The 19105-nt window shown below is 34.8% G+C and overlaps 2 protein-coding genes across 3 annotated transcripts; both read left to right on the forward strand.

Annotated features, from left to right (window-relative positions):
- The first annotated feature begins 495 nt into the window (after positions 1 to 495).
- Positions 496 to 14246, forward strand: LOC118027629 (rho GTPase-activating protein 7). 2 transcript variants are annotated; one of them, XM_035031024.2, is made up of 22 exons: positions 496 to 1034; positions 2158 to 2194; positions 2769 to 2845; positions 3610 to 3680; positions 3757 to 3835; positions 3976 to 4120; positions 4248 to 4367; positions 4916 to 4993; positions 5164 to 5219; positions 5307 to 5376; positions 6043 to 6130; positions 6300 to 6543; positions 7043 to 7264; positions 8281 to 8631; positions 9264 to 9313; positions 10093 to 10153; positions 10243 to 10326; positions 10808 to 10921; positions 11021 to 11190; positions 11439 to 11508; positions 12306 to 12506; positions 12696 to 14246. In XM_035031024.2, the coding sequence occupies exons 1-22, from the start codon at positions 978 to 980 to the stop codon at positions 12879 to 12881; spliced, it is 2631 nt and encodes an 876-aa protein (XP_034886915.1). In that variant the 5' UTR covers positions 496 to 977; the 3' UTR covers positions 12882 to 14246. The 2 variants fall into 2 exon arrangements, with proteins under 2 accessions (XP_034886915.1, XP_073267329.1); XM_073411228.1 differs by lacking the exons at positions 496 to 1034; positions 2158 to 2194 and having other exon boundaries at positions 2769 to 2849.
- On the forward strand, positions 14108 to 17528 carry LOC118027627 (uncharacterized). The gene is made up of 4 exons (XM_073411229.1): positions 14108 to 14241; positions 16244 to 16366; positions 16531 to 16699; positions 17231 to 17528. Exons 2-4 carry the CDS (start codon positions 16307 to 16309, stop codon positions 17425 to 17427), a joined length of 426 nt encoding a protein of 141 aa, XP_073267330.1. The 5' UTR covers positions 14108 to 14241; positions 16244 to 16306; the 3' UTR covers positions 17428 to 17528.
- The last annotated feature ends 1577 nt before the right edge of the window (positions 17529 to 19105 follow it).

The raw sequence follows: 19105 nt of genomic DNA on the forward strand, positions 1-19105 counted from the left end.
TAACCTCCTACTGTAATTTTATCTTTTTCACGCAACATTGATAACTTTTTTTTTCCTCCGAATTCTTTCAAATAATATTTTAAAGCTGGGTGTTTGAAACCGACGTAGTTTCTTTTAAAGGAAACCCTCTTTTATTTTTATAGTCTTCCAACACTTTTTTTAAGAGAAATTATTAAATTATTAATAAAACATATTTAAATTGTTAAGATAAAATATTTACGACATAAAAAACAATTTGACGCGGAGTTAAACTGAAAAATAATACGATTTCTTTCAATGAAAAAGCAAACAAGAGCATTACTTTGGCGAAATAGTTTTTTTTTTCTTTTCTCTCTTTTACTTTAGAAAAAAACGCTTAAATAATAAATAAATAAATAAACAAGCTTAGCGGTTTCAAAACAAGTTCAAATGTCGTAAACGTGGCAGAGTTTAATTGGACCCTGACCTGATCTGACCAACACCCCCACCCCCAGCCAGCAAGAGAAGTGGGTGAAAAGCAAAGACAAAGGCCAAAGTCTCTCTCTCTCTCCCCCTCTCCCTCTCTCCCACACAGACACACACAGATTACAAAATTATTACTGCACAACCACTACTGCTACCCTCCTTCTCTCCAGTCCCTACCTAATCCAATACCTAAAACCAATACTCTCATCAAAACTTAATTTTAACCAGACGAGATAAATAAATAAACAAAGAGACAAGCATTAATAAATCAACAGTGATTACCCGCTGCTTGGTAGCTCTGGCTGTTGTTGTTTATTCTTTATTGTCTCTTTTTCTTATCAAATCAAAAAAACCCTAACTAGTTTCACATAATCAGTCAGATCTTGAACTGTCTTTTGAGTTCAGGATAAAGAGCCGATCTTCGATGCGGAACTCGGCTCCTGCGAGTTGACTCAATGGAGAAGTTAAGAAATTCTACTTGGAAATGTTAAGCATTTTTAAGGACTATTCTGGTTTTTTTTACTTCAGTTTTAATGTCTTCGGCTTCTCTAGCGGCTTTCGAGCGGCCAAGAGTCGGACCTTCCAATACGGTGCGTGTTTACCCCCCCTCCTTTTAATTTTTTTTTTGGTTGCATTTGAATGTGAGTTGGTTTTTTCTTGGATCTTTGTTTTAGTCAATAACTGAAACAGTAATATATTTTCTTCTGGTCTAGGTTGAAGTTGAAATATTTTTTTTTCCTATTTTTGGGTTTTTCTGATTCGGTGTGGGTAAGGAGGTTTATATATATATATATATATATATATATATTTTCCTGGCAATAGAGTTTTTGAAGTGCATTTGTTTCTTTTTGTCTCGATGAGAAATAACGGAGATAAGGAGATAAAAGATTGGTTTGTTTTATACTGTAATAACACGCAGAAAAAGTAAAGGAGTTTGTGGTGCAAAACATGTTAACATTTTTTAAAATTTGTAATCATTAGAAACTGAACCCATGATTAACAATGCAGTGGGAGGGACACGACACCAGGTTTCATCCCAGACATAATGTGGGTTTTGAAGCTAATTTATTCTTCACTTGCTTTGTCAAAGGATGAATCATTCTTTCATTTTCATTTTAGATAAGTAGTTGCGATCGAGGATTAAATCAGGATGGTTGGATATTTAATTCTGTTAGAAGCTGTAGTGCTGAGACTTGGCAATTTGAAATTTTATAGCGAGAAAATAGAACATGATTTGATTTCCTGTAGTTTAGATGTTTCATGCTGAAATATCTTTGCTTTGTGTCAAATTTTAATGGGCAATTTGTACAATTTACCAAATAAACCGTTCAATATTACATGGAATTTTGATATTATTAAGGTTTAACTAGAGTTGCTTTCTTTGGAAACTGTGGCTGTACATCATACTCTAAAATTAGATGGCCAACCGTGAACCATGGGATGCTAAATGGTGGTTGTTCACTACATAGCTAGTAGAAAGATCTCAACTCTCGAGATAAATGTATTGCTACATGATTTTTCTGGAAATAAATGCTTTATAAAACCAAAATTATGTTAATTATACGTATTTTATTAGCAGCTCATACAATATTTTGGCTGTTCACTCGATGATATCATCGAGGAATGCAGCAAGTACACGGGTTATTTCCTATTAGTTGTCTCTATATGTTAGGCAATTATTAATAATTTATATCGTCTATGTGACATTCACAGGTTTTCAAGAGTGGCCCGCTTTTCATTTCCTCAAAAGGTTGGTAAAATTTCTTTTTGTTGATCCGTGTTTCATTTTTCTCTGTCCTGGTTAGGTTCTCAAATTTTTTATATCATACCTTGTTTGATTTAAGTACATATTTATGTCACTTGGCTTCTGTGCAGTTGCTACATTCAGTTACAATGATTTTCTTCAATGAAGTATATGGATAGATGTAGGCATGAATTTGAAGTGCTTTTACCAATTTCCTGATTGCTGGGTGTTGTGAACATTCATTTTCAGAATGCCTTACATCTACCTTGAGAACTGGATATTCAATACCATAGCATATTAGGTAGAATTACATGCTACCTAAAAATTCCCAAATTCTTCATCCATGCTTTCTCAGCTTGAACAATTACATTTTTTTCCCACCCATTAGCCTTACATTTTTTTTAGATGATAAAGATATTTGCTTAATTATTAATTGCATAAAGGCTTTTGCTAGCAATGGATTTTTATCAATACAGGTTGAAGTGTATTAGTATTAATTATTTTATTTCATTGAATTATCATTAGAGCTTGTTGAGACCTTTTGCAGTTACTCAATTAAGTTAATGTTGAATTTCTGCAGGAATAGGCTGGAAGTCATGGAAGAAGCGGTGGTTTATCCTCACACGCACTTCCTTGGTGTTCTTCAAAAATGACCCTGTCAGTATGATTTATTTCATCCCATCTTCTCTCTCTCCCTCTTTATATATATTTTGGTATGCATGTATGTATGTTTTATAGTCATTTTGCAATTGCCCGTATTTGTGATGGACGGGGGTTGCATGTAGATCATCCACTCTTAGCATTAAATATAGGTGTGAGCAGAAACCTATATTGACACTAACATTTTCATTGTTTTGGTGCTTGTTTGAGTTACACCTCAAAGACCGCAAACTGTTGAAAGCTCAATTTAATGATAGGCAAAGAAAGGCAGCATGTCTTATCTAACTTTATGTGTCATTGTGCCCATACACTAAGCTGAACATGCCCTCTTGTCCCCCTTCCTATTGTACTTAAAGAATTGCCAAACTCTGTTATCACACGGAAGGATTTGTATCTTTGAAAATTTTGCTTAAAACTTTCATGTGGCATGTGTTATTTGTTGTCTTCATATACTTGGTTCTTCTTCTTCATAAATCCTTTCTTTTCAATGAATTAGAAATTCATTATGTTATATTCTTACACAATGTGGTTACTTTTTTGGAGTTGTAAAATAATGTTTGATCTAGTTACGCATTTTGGTAATATAATTGCAATGATGTTTCCTTTCTTACAGCATTTGATATATATCCAGTTTCTTTGTAAATAATTGATGCTTTAACACGTGTCATCTCCTGTTCATTATACTACTTGGCTCACTTTACCTGATTTTTCTTATGATTATGAATTAATTGTAACAATGCTCATATTTTGTTTCCATGTAGAGTGCTCTACCACAAAGAGGTGGTGAAGTAAATCTTACTTTAGGGGGCATTGATTTGAACAATTCTGGAAGGTAAGTTTGGTCACTAAATACTATGTGTAGTTGTGTTCTGAAGACTATTGATAATAGTTGTTATTTTTAATTTCAGTGTTGTCGTTAGAGAAGATAAGAAATTATTAACTGTCTTGTTTCCTGATGGACGTGATGGCCGAGCTTTCACCCTTAAGGTGCTTCGTTTATCCCCCTTTTTTTTTCCCAGCTTGATTCTTTATAGGCATGTCATTTTCTCTTTCCTTTCAATGTTGCTTATTTCTTCAAGTGTACTCAATGTTTATGGCCTTTTTGATTTTCCTGTTCTAAATTTCAGGCTGAGACGTCAGAGGATTTGTATGAGTGGAAGACAGCCCTTGAACTTGCCCTTGCACAAGCACCAAGTCCTGCCCTTGTAATGAGACACAATGGGATATTCCGAAATGACACAAATGAAGCTATTGAAGGGTCTTTCCACCAATGTTTGTTCTTCTCCACCATAAATCTTGTCATTTTCCCTTTTCCCTTTCTTTCAGAAATGATCTTCATTCAGCCAGACACATGCTAATTTCTCTGTTGTCTTTTCACTTAAAATGATATTTTGATTAGGGAGGGATAAACGTCCAGTTAAGTCATTGGTTGTTGGAAGACCCATTTTACTTGCCCTTGAAGATATTGATGGGGGTCCATCATTCCTTGAGAAAGCTCTCCGATTTCTTGAAAAGTTTGGTAAAGTTATAATCCCTAATTGTGTTGAGCTTGTTATTCTATAATCTGCAATTTTCTTGAAATGAAAAATGTGGCTTTTCTGTCATTTTCTTAAGTTTATGTACTTATTTCTTCCCTAAATCTGGTTTTGTAATTTATTGTGGTAGGAAAACTGGTGTTTTATATTAATGCCTTTTTTCTTTATTAGGAAAAAAATGATTTCAGCAGACAAATACATATGTAACGGGCTACGCTATCAAATAGTGACTAGCATTTGCATTCGTAACTTGATGATAATATGCCCTGCAGAAGTGTGGCATCACGGTTACAAAAATGGTGCAAAATAGCAGGACAGCAGTTTTTGGACTTAACTTTTTTCCACCCCTCTCTTAGTCTTTCTTGCTTCATTTACTTTTTTTTATCATGTATCTTTTGCAGTTGCAATGTACTTTGGGGTTGCACAACATTTGGCTGTTTTGGTGTAATATATATAACAAAAAAATTTATGGACCAATATTGTTCCTACATGTGGTGTGCTTGCTTGCTGTCTTATGGTGCATATCTTTCAGGAGCTAAAGTTGAAGGAATCTTACGTCAAGCTGCAGATGTTGAGGAAGTTGACCGCAGAGTTCAAGAATATGAACATGGTATCATTTCCTTTCAAGTTAGCATTCTCTTTAATGCTTTTGATGAATTGGAGAACTCTTGTACTTTTTGGAAGATCCCAGCTTAATTTAATAAATATTTCCTTTGTTTTAAAATGCTTGCACATCTTCTAAACTGAGACCTCTGCTCAATTTTTCTTGATCATTTCTAGGCAAGAACGAATTTGAACCAGATGAGGATGCTCATGTTGTTGGTGATTGTGTGAAGGTACTTTCTGGCTTTGCATGATATAACTTGTGCCTTTATATTATACACTTTGTGCTTATTCATCCCACTTTTTTTTTTTAAATGCAGCATGTTTTAAGGGAACTGCCCTCCTCTCCAGTTCCTGCATCTTGCTGCACCGCATTGCTAGAGGCTTATAGTAAGTTTGAATCTGTGTCGCCCTTCATTTCTTATTTTATAATTTATGAATGTAATGCATTATCGCTTAAATGTTGTTTCTTGAATAATTTTGAGGAATCATTTCAACATTCCATACTCATTGATATTCTAAATCAAACTTCTTTTCGAATGATAGGAAAGCTTTCATGTCCATCATTCATGAAATTGTAGTTTTTGTTTTCCCTCTTAATCCCATATAGATAGCTCAGATTTGGTTTATAACGTAATGTTTAATCCGAATAATCTGAAGAAGCGGGTTAAATTGGTTAATGTTGAATGAATGTGCAAAATGCTTACATATTACACATTTCCTAAGTGTTGGTTAATTCAAAAATGCTAAGTACTGACTTTCATCTCATCAAAGATGAGCTAAAAAAATTACTTATCAAGCTAAAATCTTCCTTTTATTCCTGCACCTGAAATCAGATCATCATTGAGTGCGTAAAAATAAATCAACTAGTCAAGTGTCTGAATAAATAAGTCTTCAAAATGGAAAAATAAAAGCCTATTAGATCTTTTCTCAAAAGTTATTTTCTATATGTTTTCATGTGCAGCATAGAAGTATTTCCTTATCTTATTAGTGGACTAGAACTTTATTTGTATTGTTAGATACTGATATTGTTTGTTTGCTGCTGTATTTTACAAGAAATCGATCGAAAGGAAGCTCGGATTAATGCAATGCGCTCTGCAATAGTGGAGACATTTCCGGAACCAAATCGGCGTTTATTACAGAGGTAATCTTTCCATGTTTGCAATTGCACTTCAAATTTATTTGTTTTGTGACTGAAGACTGTTAGGTTCTCATCAGAATTTTCTGTACATCTATTTTATATTTGCTTCAATCTAGTACCCAAGTGTTGAAAATAAAATAAAATCTAGTTGCTAAGCTGGTCATTATTGCAGAATTCTGAAGATGATGCACACAATCTCTTCACATGCTCATGAAAATCGAATGAATCCATCTGCTGTTGCTGCTTGCATGGCACCCTTGCTACTGCGTCCTTTATTAGCTGGTGAATGCGAGTTGGAGGATGACTTTGATGTTAATGGTGATAATTCTGCCCAGCTGCTTGCTGCTGCAAATGCTGCTAATAATGCTCAAGCCATTACTACAACACTTCTGGAGGAGTATGAAAATATTTTCGATGTAAGATACTCTCAGTTCCTTTGTTTCATAATTGAGTTCTGGTATTCCAATTTCCGTGTTTGATACAAATTGTGCTGCTGTTATGAAACTCGAAATACTGCTAAATTTTCTTTTACACACGCAATCATGATTTGTCAAGTTAGTTTTGGTTTCAGCTTGTTTAAGGGGACTTTGCTTGTAATGTATAGGGAGGACACCTGAATTTAGTGTTTACCTGGATAAGATATGAAAATTGACCCATCAATGGATAAGGTTGACTCCATGATAATAACTCATTCTAGAAAATAGTAAGTCAGTTGGTCTAATGCTGTTCCAAGCCACCATTGTTCAACAATCTTTCTTTTTCACTATATTTCTATCAGTGCATTTTTACTTTTAACAATCCTTTTAAAAAGTGGCATAAATTGATAATAGTGTGTGATTATTATGTATTGAGGATTACTGACAACTATGGATCCTTGTATGAAGAATGATGCTTAACTATTGTATGTTGTCTCAGGATGAAAATCTACACAGGTGCTCTATTTCAGCTGATTCTCGGATAGAAAACAGTGGGAGTGATGATTCAACTGATGATGAAAATATGGACATGAAAGAAAATGGTTATCATGATGCAGAAAATGAAGTCGATCAAGATTCAGATGATGACCCTGAACGTGTACTAAGTGGAAAATTAAGTGAAAGCAGTGGTTCTGCTGACAGTGATCTCTATGATTATAAGGTTCTCTTATAAACACTTGCATGTCTCTGACCTTTTTTCTCTTCCTTTCACTAGTGATATAAGTCGTGATCATGTCTCTGGGAAAATGAAATTTTCTGCACCCATCACATGCTGCGGGGAGATGAGTCTTCAGCCTGGAATTGCTGGGATGTTATAATCAGTTTAACTATTTGTGTTAGATTTTCTGTGCTTCCTGGAAAAGATAGGAAAAGATAACTTTTTTCTGCTTCTGGTGATTTTCTAAATGTTGTCATTTACAAATACTGGGGTAGTGGTTTTGTTTGGATTTTAAGTGGGGAGTGATGAGTGCTAGTGTCCTAAATTTCATCCTGTGATTTTTTGGTATATCATTGCAGTATATTTGTTTTTAAATGACATCAACACACGTTAGACAACATGCACTTAATATCATCAACATGGACACAATTGTGATAATTGGGATTTGAATGGTCCTTGTCTCTCTTAATTGGTGCTCTTAGTTTTTGTTTTGAAACTTTTTGCTGATGAGTCAAATAATGGACAATTCATGGAATGTTGGTTTTGTGGAGAAACTTTTAAGGATTCCAGCTTTCTTTTATCCAGAGTATCTTAATCATTGTGATGACAATAAGTGGAGAATTGCTGTAGGAAGATTCCTGTATTTGAGTGGGTTTCATTGCAGTGGAGACAGTTGCATTTTCATGAATATTTGGGATTTATGCATTCGTCACCTGCCTTTTGCCTATAAAGTGTGTGAATAAAAATCTCCTAATAATTGATTGGGTTATGGTCATCAAGGATCTTTCCCTTCTTCTTACTGCTGCTTGGGCCCATGCAACCATCTGGTTACTTCTCTTAAATTTCCTTTGTTTTGCTAACTGCGAGGTTAAAAGTAATGGAACATAGATTTTAAATTGTTTAAATTTCATAATGGCATCCCATATAGTTTTTGTTTGGTTCAACTTTGTTCAAATACTTGCCAGTGTTGAGCTATAGTTATCTTGCCCAATGCATATATTCATCTTGTACTCTTGCAGGCTTTTGGTGGTGATGATTCAGATGTTGGATCACCTAGAACCAATAATGCTCCAGCTGAGAGTTCAAATATATCTGTTGATCCTGTACAAACAAGAGATTCCAATGCTCAACCCATAGAACAAAAAAGTAAACCAAAGAAAGGAAATGAAAATTCAGCAAACGAGATGGATGTTTCAAGTGTGTTACCAACTGGTGAATCTTACCGGTCAATGGGTGAAATTCTATCTTCAGTGGATCCTGTGTCTCCCATGCCCATATCTGGAGTGGAATCATCTGCTGAGAAGTCAGCAGGTAAAGTTGCAGCCTCTAATCTCAATGGGAAGCGATCGACATTCTGGGGAAGAAGTAACGTAAGCTATCATCTTCTGATATTTTTCTGTCATGTATTAATTACCGAAAACCCTGATATCACATGCAGTTAATGATACTTTTTTTTTCAATTAGAGAATATCCTGATAAATTTTCCAACGAGGATATTTATCTGAAAACCTCACCCTTTATGGTAGGCAGGTGAAAGGTTTTTAGAGCAATGCATCTTGATTATGAATTTAAAGTTTCAAAAGGAACTGATTAAGTTTCTTCTGAGGGATCAAGCACTGCAAGTTCAACTCAAGGGGCCAAATGAATGCAAAGCAGGGACAACCATCACAGGCTTACACAATTTGACTGTTGCCATATTATTATGCTGTAAACTTGATGTGGTTATATACATATAACGGTCATGCATGGATCATAATTTCTAAGGAAAGTATAAGATGCCTTGAAGGATGTATGAAGTGAGTGTTGTAATTGCCTCAAATTGGTTCCCCACCCATTCAAAACTGTTCCTGCTCCTAATATTTATAGCAGTTGGGGGAGTGGGGTGGCATAGGTTTTCTCTCTTGGGAAGGAAGAAAGTGTGATTTTGTATCAATTGATTTCTTGCAGTTTATATTCGGAGATTGTAATTAGAAGCCTAATAATGCTACTTATCTTTATGCAGGCCAGAAAGACACCGTCAATGGAATCAGTTGATTCTTCCGGGGAAGAGGAGTAAGATACTCGTTTTATGCATTGTGTTCTACAGCACTAATACATGTTCTTTGACATTTTAAACCTGAGAATCATATTTATCCATATCTTTCATTAGCCCATGCTGCCATGCAAGTTTAAAGAATGTATCTGCCTTGATATTGTGCACTCCCTGAAAGCAACATGTAGTGTTCAAGTAATAAGTACATCATTGGCATTAGTTATTGGTATGGATTCCACTTGGGCCTAATGTGATCTGGTCCTCTCATTTCAGTTATGATTGTTATTTTCCTTCTCTTTTCTCCTTGAAAGTTTTCATGTGACATCATTTTCTAACTTGGCATTTCATATTATATGGCTTTTTTTTTTACAGAAAAAAAAAAATACAAATTCAAGAAACATATCTCATCTGGTTGAATCTGAGCAGGGAAATGTGAAATCAGAAACTGTATATTGGAATCTTAGTAAAGAGTTATGCTTACAGAAGCAGCATGCATTGGATTATGTTTTTGCTAATTATGATTTTATTTTCATTATTTGTCTCCGTTTCTCTTTAAAAAAGCTGGCAAGATTATTCTGAATTGCAGCTCTTGCTTTCCTTCCATATCCCTGCCTCAGTACATGAACATACTCAACTGTTTACAGTCATAGTTAGTTCAAAAGTAATTATTCGATAGGTTCTTGCATTATCTTCTGAGTTTTCTTTGAAGCTCAACTGTCACTAACTAACTTTTTCATGTTTAATTTGATCCATATTTGGTGCTATTCTATTTAACTGTATAGAGTTGTACTGCTTTCAGGCTTGCTATTCAGAGGCTTGAGCTAACAAAGAATGACTTGAGGCACAGAATTGCAAAGGAGGTCTCAATATTTTCTTTAAATCTGCTTCCTGTTCAATTATGGAATGTTGGGATGTTTTCCTGATAGGATTGGTTATTCCATCTGTCCAGGCTCGTGGAAATGCCATTTTACAAGCAAGCTTAGAGAGGAGAAAGCAAGCTTTGCATGAGCGTCGCTTAGCACTTGAACAAGATGTAATTATTTTTAGCTTGTCAAATGCTGCTTTCTCTTTCCAATGTTTCACCACGTTTTATCAGTTTGTTGCTTTTCACCTTGAATGTTAAAATTGTTGTTAGAAATTAGTCCTGCTTAATTTGAACGTACTATTTTTACTTCAGTAGACATGTGGGGAAATACACAAACTAAATCAAGCCAGTTCCACCACACAAGAATGGAACAAATTAAGGAAGAATGCTACTATTTAGTTAATCTCTGTGCAATTTTGACAGAGTAATGGCAGGCATTCTATGCTTGCTATCTCTAGTACCAGTTTGTGTTGATGGTACACCTTATCACATGTTTCTAGTATTCTGGAACTGCATCACGATCATTGGCTTCTTCTGCTTCCGTGGGCATACTTAATCAGCCTATATAATTGTATTTGCATGTGGAGTAAAATTAATAGCTTTTTTTTTTCCACACTGTTTTTGTTGACTGAAAGTTAATGACCACTAGGTTGCAAGATTGCAAGAGCAGCTGCAAGCTGAAAGAGATCTTAGAGCTGCATTGGAAGTTGGTTTGAGCATGTCTTCAGGACAGTTCTCCAGTTCTCACGGCATGGATTCTAAAGTATGTATAGATCCTTAGGAGTTTTTTGGTTTTTTCCCCACTTTTCTTTCCTTCCAATCTGGACTAACACCCATTCTTGTGATTTAAAATGATGCGAAGACGAGGGCTGAGCTTGAGGAGATTGCTCTTGCTGAAGCAGATGTGGCCAGGTTGAAGCAAAAAGTTGCAGAGCTCCACCATCAACTTAATCAGCAAAGACAGCATCACTATGGTTCCCTTTCGGATGCAAGTGATTGTTTTCAACATGTTCAAAATCATAACCCTCAACAGTGAGTCTGCAAAGTCTTATCATTTTTTAATTTCTCCACTTAAGGTGGCTGTAATTACAATTAGTTGCATGTCACTTTTCCTTGAGTTAACAAGGATCGTTAAACAGAACTTTCATACTGTCACTATCTAGGAATTTAGATACATTGTTTCACCTAGTGGTGTAGATGGAAGAGGCCTTGATGAGATGGGCTGTTTCACTGCTATCATATGCTTACTGTATTTCCCATTTTGTGTTTGATTTCTGCAGGAGATTTTTGCAGCAAGATTTTGATACAACTGTTGCTGTTGTTAATCATGAGAGGAAACAGAGAACTGAGGTACTTGGAGCTCTGTTTCCCAGTTGATTGCCTTTATGAGATTCACATAAATAAAACATATTATGAGCTTGAGAAAGATCATTCCAACTCATATTTCATTATCCTTTCCCATTTCCAACCTTTTACCCCATACTCGTGCTCCTCCATTGGTGGTCAAACTGACCAGTGATTTAGTTGATGTTCAGTATTTTAAGGATGACCTGCCTGGGTGACTGCCAAACAAAAATCCAACTTTCATCCCTATGGGGAAGAGTGATTAAACTAAAGTTCATGGCATGCCAAAGAAAAAATTGAATGCAATGCTTACTAGTGTTCAAATTAACTGCTACTACTACTCATATGTTCCTCTACTCATTTTGCTAAAGCTTTATTGCTGATTGTAGGTCCCAAGATCATGATATCCTGGCAATAGGTTGCATTAGAGATTCTGATGTGGTTTTACTACAACATTGATTACTAACTTGCACGAGTTAGGGATCATTTAAGGTTGAAATAATTATCTGGAACATAAATTGATCAAGGAGATGGAGAAGCTCCTTTTCTAGGGTATCTTGATTCATTGAGTATGTTTTCTCCAAATGGTTTAGAAAATTGGAAAATAAAAATAAAGAGGAAACAATGACACCAGTGATGTATCAATTGTATTTCCTTTATGATGTGGTGCCTCTTTGATTAATTCCTCTTGAGCTCTAGAATCCGTTGTCTTGAAGTCTTTTATTTGCAGCATTGTTTCACCTCTTGTTTCAAATAATACCTGCATGTGCTCTTAAATATGGAACATGGCTTCTATGCTGTAGGAGGGCTTGTTGGGTACCGATTGGAAGCATATTAAAGGACCAGGGTTAGCAACTGGAAGCAGCAGCAGGCAGCCTTCTCGAAAGCAATTTGTGGAATCAGCAAATCTTAGTGACTCAAAAAGTACTGAGGCATCAACAAACATGTCCATGGATGAGCTTTGTGGTGTTGATTCTGCTCCCTCTACTTCCAGAGCTGTAGAGGTAACTGTTTGCCCACAATTATTTGGACAGCTAGAGAGTTAAGCTGAAAAGACAGATGCATTGACCTGTATGAAAACCTTATTTTATCATGTGGTCCCATAACTTGCGTGTTTGAGGAACCTAATTCTTTAATAATACCATGCAAACGATCCGCTTAGATACCAGTATTGTCATTCACCATTGTTGCAGGTGATGGACTATCCAAGACATCCATCAGCAGCATCTTCAGCTTTGGTAGAACTAACAACTCGACTGGATTTCTTCAAGGAAAGGCGCTCCCAGCTCATGGAACAGCTCCACAACCTTGATCTGAACTATGGCACAACTTCTTCACAAGATTTTATTTATAGACCATCATCCCCTCCATGGAACTGACCAAAGACGATGATGCTCACTAAATTGACTTGCGGTCTTGTACATTCGTCAGTGTTGCATATAGTTGTATCTCATGCACCCTTGCTTACCCCCGATTTTTCTTATCTTCTCCTCTCTCTCTGTCTCTCTTTTTTTTGCGGGCATTTTTCTAGTGCGAGTATGATTGAATTCATAATGATCAAGTGTTCTTTCAGCCGTAGTATTGGGTTCTTTTGTCACAAAATATTGTAAACAAAACTGAGTGTTGCCTGTTGTGTCAATAGTAGGTGGAGATATGTATTGAACAGAGACACATTGGAAGAGAAGCCCTTTTTTTTTTTTTTTTTAATATAAAAATCCTATATTTTGTATTTGACAGCATGGGCGGATAGTAGTGGTCAGATGCTTGTAATTCAATTTTGCTGTTTTGACGGGTTAGTTCCAGGGGCCTGGCCTCTTTTTTCGGCTCTTTTTATTTCTTGCATTATTTTAGACAGATTAATTAAAATGGATTCGTTAGTATACGTGTGGCATGCCTGGTTTGGCAGGTGTTCGATTTTAATTGAAATTAATTAAAATGAATTAATTATAAATGTTTGAAGCATGAGGCAGCCTCTTTGCATTTTGATTTCTGGGGACCTGCTAGTATTTTCTGGACCCGAAAGGTGATTTAATGATACTTTGATCCGATTTTACGTTTAGGTTTAGGACCTGTGAATTGAACTCTTGTATTTGGTTTATGATAAATTAGAAACAGAGCGATTGGAAACTATGTCCCAATAACGAGATGGCAAGACCTGATCCGAGTGCTGCTGCTGCTTTTACTTCTATCTCAGTATCAAGATTTTTATCTTGCTTCTATAAATTGCTAGAACAAGTTAGAATCAATAAAAATATGCATGCTACATCGATAAGTTTACGGATAATTTTTTATCAAGATATTGAGAATTTAACTGCATTTTCTGAAAATAAGTTGCGGGTAGGGTAAGAGAGGATTAGTAAAATTCGACTGCAAAGGAAGGGGGAGGCAAGTAATTGGAGAGTGACAGAAACTCCGGTGGCATGGAGCGTGAAGTACGGAATTATTAGGAATAATCGTTGAAAATTAATCAACAAAGATAATAAGAGTAAATAAATGTAAGAATTGAATAGTGAATAATACGGCAGCGTTTCAAGGAGTGGCATGCGGCCCGTAAGAAAGAAGCAAAGAGAGAGAAGGGAATTGAAATCACGCAGAATTAAGTGGTAGTCTCATCGTCTCCTCCAAACCAAAGCACCCCCTTCTCAGAGCCAAACCATCAGCGAACGAACCCTCACTGAAAATCAAATTTCACTTTGATCCGAAGAAGAAGAAATTCTCTCTCACTCTCAGATCTGATTACTCAGGTATGCTCTGCTCCGCTCTGTCTATTTCTTTTTGTTTCTTGGAATTTGTGGTCTCTAACTGATTGATTGATTATTAACTCTTTTTTTTATTGCTCTGCTTATCTACTCTTTTCGGATCGGTTAGTACTTGGTGTTTTATTTTTTCTTATTTTGAAAGCACCTTCTTTTTGCTGCTCATTTATGGATTTTTTTTTTTAATTTAGTGCATGTTCTGAGAATGTGACGATTAAAGATGCCTTAATGAATCTTTTTTATGTATAATTTGCGTAGAGGTAGCTTATTTTTACCTTTTATTTTGCATACGGTGAGGGCATTGAGACTTACATATAGCAACAACTCTTTTGCTGGTATTGAGGTCCTATTATCACAATTGAAGAAGCTAGAGAACCTTGACCTGAGCTTTAATAGATTCGACGATAGCGTTTTATCACATCTGTGTGGATCTTCTTCACTCAAGTATTTAAATCTAACAGGCAATATTTAGGATCAACAGCTGTCAATGGTAAAGTTGTGAAAATTTCTTGGCATCTTCTAGCTAATTAGGCATAACTTTACCCAAACTTCATTTTTTAGATGCCAACCTATTTAGCTCATTTCTCAACAATACATTTTGATATTTTTAAATATCTCAAGCACATCTCAACACAAAAACTTAAGATGTATATTGGATAAAACCTCAAGAATATGATTTTATTATATTCATTAGTAGCTTGCTTTTTCAGATGCTGTTAATATTATGGGATTAGTGATTAATTGCTCATTGACTTGAACAAAATCCTGCCGAGCACCTTTTATGGTAGTTGGTACCTCACTACCTCTAAAGCTCCTACTTAAATACTGACCATAAGCATGTGAAATTTGAAAATCACAGGTGAAATCAAATCAATCCACTTAGTGAGTTCTCTTTAAAAGGTGGTCCCCTGAAAATTTCAAATATGATTTCATTTTTTTTTATTTTAAATACAATAACAAGTGGCCAGTGACTGATATGGATGAACTAGGTGGCATTTCAGTAATGATGTTGTATTTGTGACAATAATTTATGAATTATCATAGTAGGTTTGTGCTGTGCAAATCCATGAGGAGGACATGAATCCTTAATGTTTGGTTTAGCTGGTTGTAATCGGTTTCTTCTAGTTTTGTCTTGAATGTCAAATGGTGTTTTCTATGCCCGGATGAGGGAGAAGTGAATTTGTTGTGGAGTGTAGAAGGACTAAAATAAGTTGAACTGGATTTTTTTTTAATGAATGAATTAATTGTATGATAGATTCTGATAATACTAGAAATTACTAGAAAATCAATTCTGTGGTGGCTTAATTGTGTGACATGGTGATTTCTTATTTTTATCAACAAACTTAAGAGGGGTTTTTAAGGTTAATATTCCATGGTTTAATATTACTCAAAATAAGGATTTGTAAACAAATCCTAAACCGGCAACTGAAGTTTTATGGATGGGTTGTATGATAGAACAGCAGAATCAAAAGCCTTTTTTTGATGTCAAGTTCGGGATGGTCCTTGTTACCAGTTGAGTTGATAAATTATTTCAATTAGGTATAATTTATACAAATTAGGGTATAATGAAACTAATCAACTAGACTTCATAGTTTCATAAAGTATACATTTAATCCATGCATTCTTAAATTCGTTTCAAGTTCATGTTATTTTTTATTTTTCAATTTTTTATTTTTGGTTTTTTCTTGTTTTAAAAATTAAAAAGAGAAGAGAAGCAGGTAAGATGGGAAAAGAAAGAAGGCATGTTTGGGTTCTTTTTTTTCTGTAAAAAAAACCAACTAAATTGAATATGGTAAAGAGGTCAACTCTAGTAAAGGGGTTATTTAATTATTGTCTATACCACAGAGACTAATTGATTAGTTTTGATAAACTTTAATGAGTTATTATCCATTAACTCCAATTATCTCCTTTATTGGTTTACTACTGAACAAGAGAAGTGATACAACTATTTGTCTCTCGTCCCATCTCATTTCCTCTCTTTGCACCTCAGAAAACAAAAAAGAAATCAGTTCAGAAAGGCTTGTGTGAATCTGAAAAAGCCCTTGGGAATGGCAGCAATTTACAGCCTTTACATCATCAACAAATCAGGTGGTTTGATCTTCTACAAGGTAAGATGTTTACTTCCCTTCAATTCGATTACAACGGCATTTTGGGGTGTGATGCTTGATTGGATCATGATTGAAAGCAATACAAGTGACTGACTACTGCTAATAATAACAATTTGTGATGTTTGATGTTTGGGTTACTGTTGCATTTTTTTTTTTTTAAATAGGATTATGGATCTTCTGGACGGATGGATACAAATGATAGCTTACGAGTGGCTAGTTTATGGCACTCAATGCATGCCATCTCTCAGCAGCTATCACCAACTGTTGGTTGTTTAGGCATTGAACTCCTCGAAGCTGATACCTTTGATCTTCATTGCTTCCAATCACTCACTGGTGGCTACCTCAACCCTTTTTTTATTTATATATTTATTTATTTACAAGCAGACTAGGTACAATATTAGAAAGAGAAATGCTCTATAATTTACCAAGGTATCAATTTCTTAGTTATTTGGTTATTGATAAGCCTGCCATCTTATGCTTATTTGCCAATTTCTTCTGTGTAGGAACTTGGAAACCACTTTTCTTAATTTAATGAACTTCAACCCTTCCAAAGTTATTATCAGCTAGCTCATTGTTAGATCCAAATTTTTTTACCGGAAACTGCCAGGTTCTGTAACGTATGGATTATAGTGTTCTGAGCATTGCTTGCTATTTCCTAACTCTTGGTTCTAGTTAGCATGCCTCATTTTTTAAGGTAGATGGGCTGGGTACTTGAGTATTTATTTGTGGCTGTTTTATGTTCTTTAAAAGTATCTCAAGTCCATGTTTTTCAAACTATGAATTTGTAGTGACAAGCTCTTCGTTCCTCTTTGAATGCTTTTGAATTTTCTTTTTAAACTTATTTGGGTTTTTTCCCTTCTACAGGAACAAAATTCTTTGTGGTGTGTGAACCTGGAACACAGCACATGGAAGGCCTCTTGAAAGTCATATATGAATTGTACACGGATTATGTCCTAAAGAACCCGTTTTATGAGATGGAGATGCCTATTCGATGCGAGCTCTTTGACATCAACCTGTCTCAGGCAACACAGAAGGATCGTGTTGCTTTATTGGGGCGATGAACTTTCTGGATTTTGCTTCAATAACCTTTGTTATCTTTCATTTTCATTTGTGCATTTGCCATGAGATCTTTCAATTTTCTTTTATGCTCTTCTTCTCCTTAGTGGCTGTTTGTGGGTGTGTTTAACTTGCTTTTCATGAAAATTTGATTTTTTTTTTTAAATTCATTTTTAGTGTTTTCAGATTGTTTTGATGGGCAGATATCAAAAATAAATTTAAAAAATAAAAAAATTATTTTAATGCATTTCTGAACAAAAATTATTTTAAAAAAGAACTGCTGCTAATCTATTATATTTCCAAATACCTTCTAGTATTTTTATGAAATTTGTGGGATGTTGATTGTTTATGGATGTCCATCTGTGCAGGCGAAGTATCTTTTCAATATTGCAGAAAAGTGCATAATTTGGCCTGCTTAAACATCTTTTGCTCTTTGGATGAGTTGGGGGTTGGGAGAGCAGCATTTCCAAAATGGGGAAACCCCCATTTTTAGAGATTTCTTAAAAATTATTGTAGCTTGGCTCCCTCCCCTTGCTGCAGAACCAGTTCAGGGTTGCAATAATGTGCGTAGGATTGGCACGGTTTGAAAACGTGCGTCTATTTCGGCGCCGTTTATTTTTACCTCGATAACAAACGGTTACAATATCTATTCTGAATCTGATTGGTGGAGAGAAATTTATGTTCTTTATAGGTCTCTCTTGCATAATTAATTCTCTGAGAGAATTTCTTCCACGTCGGATCAAAGTGAAATTTGATTTTCATTTGAGGTTTGTTTGCTGATGTGGGGGGAGAGGGGTTTTTTTGGCTACGAGACGATGAGGCTACCAGTTAAGAAACAATTTATGAACACTATTTATCCCTTAACAACTTATAATGGATTAACGTGATAATTTTTTCCTGGTCTTTTAAATTTTTTTATCATTTATTTCCTTTTCAATTCAAACCTTTGACATTTTTTTTTTCTTTTTTTGAAGGTTAGAGTTTTATAAATTTTTTTTTATTTTAATTTATTTTGGGTATTAAGAAGAAATCTATTTCTCCTCTTGGAAACATTGTCCATCCTAAGTTATTATAGATTCGTACACTCCTCACCTCAGAAGTTACTGTGAATTCATAGTAACTTGTTTTTTTTTTTCTTTCTAATTTAGTCATTTGATATTGTATCTTTTTTTATCATTTGAATTATTTTTTTCCAATTTAGTCATTTGACATTGTATTTTTTTGGGAATGAATTTTATAATTTGTTTGTATATTATCTATATTGGAAAAAATATCCTAACTTTTAATTGGTGCTTGAATTTACAAAACAAAAACCAGTTTTGTTGTTTGTAAGAGATTTAGAGTTGGGGGATCAAAATTGAAAAGGAAGAAGAATGACAATTTTTTTAAAATAAAAAAGTAGTTCCGGCACCTTCTAGCCTTAAAAATTGTCTAAAAATCTCCTTTTTTGCTCTATATTTTTATTATTTTTATAAAATCTTTTATTATATTAATAGGCCTGCGTGTTCATTTTTTGGTGTTAAAAGATATTGGATCTGACCCGTGAAAGAAGCAGAGTGACCTAACTAGATATTATTATATTTAATATTGTTCAATTTTTATTGTGTTTTCTTATTTGTGTATATTTTTTTAATTTTAGTAAGTGTTGTTTTTTGCAACTCATTATAGGCGTTCTTTTTGTAT

This window comes from Populus alba, chromosome 9, assembly GCF_005239225.2.
Source record: "Populus alba chromosome 9, ASM523922v2, whole genome shotgun sequence".
NCBI lineage: Eukaryota > Viridiplantae > Streptophyta > Magnoliopsida > Malpighiales > Salicaceae > Populus > Populus alba.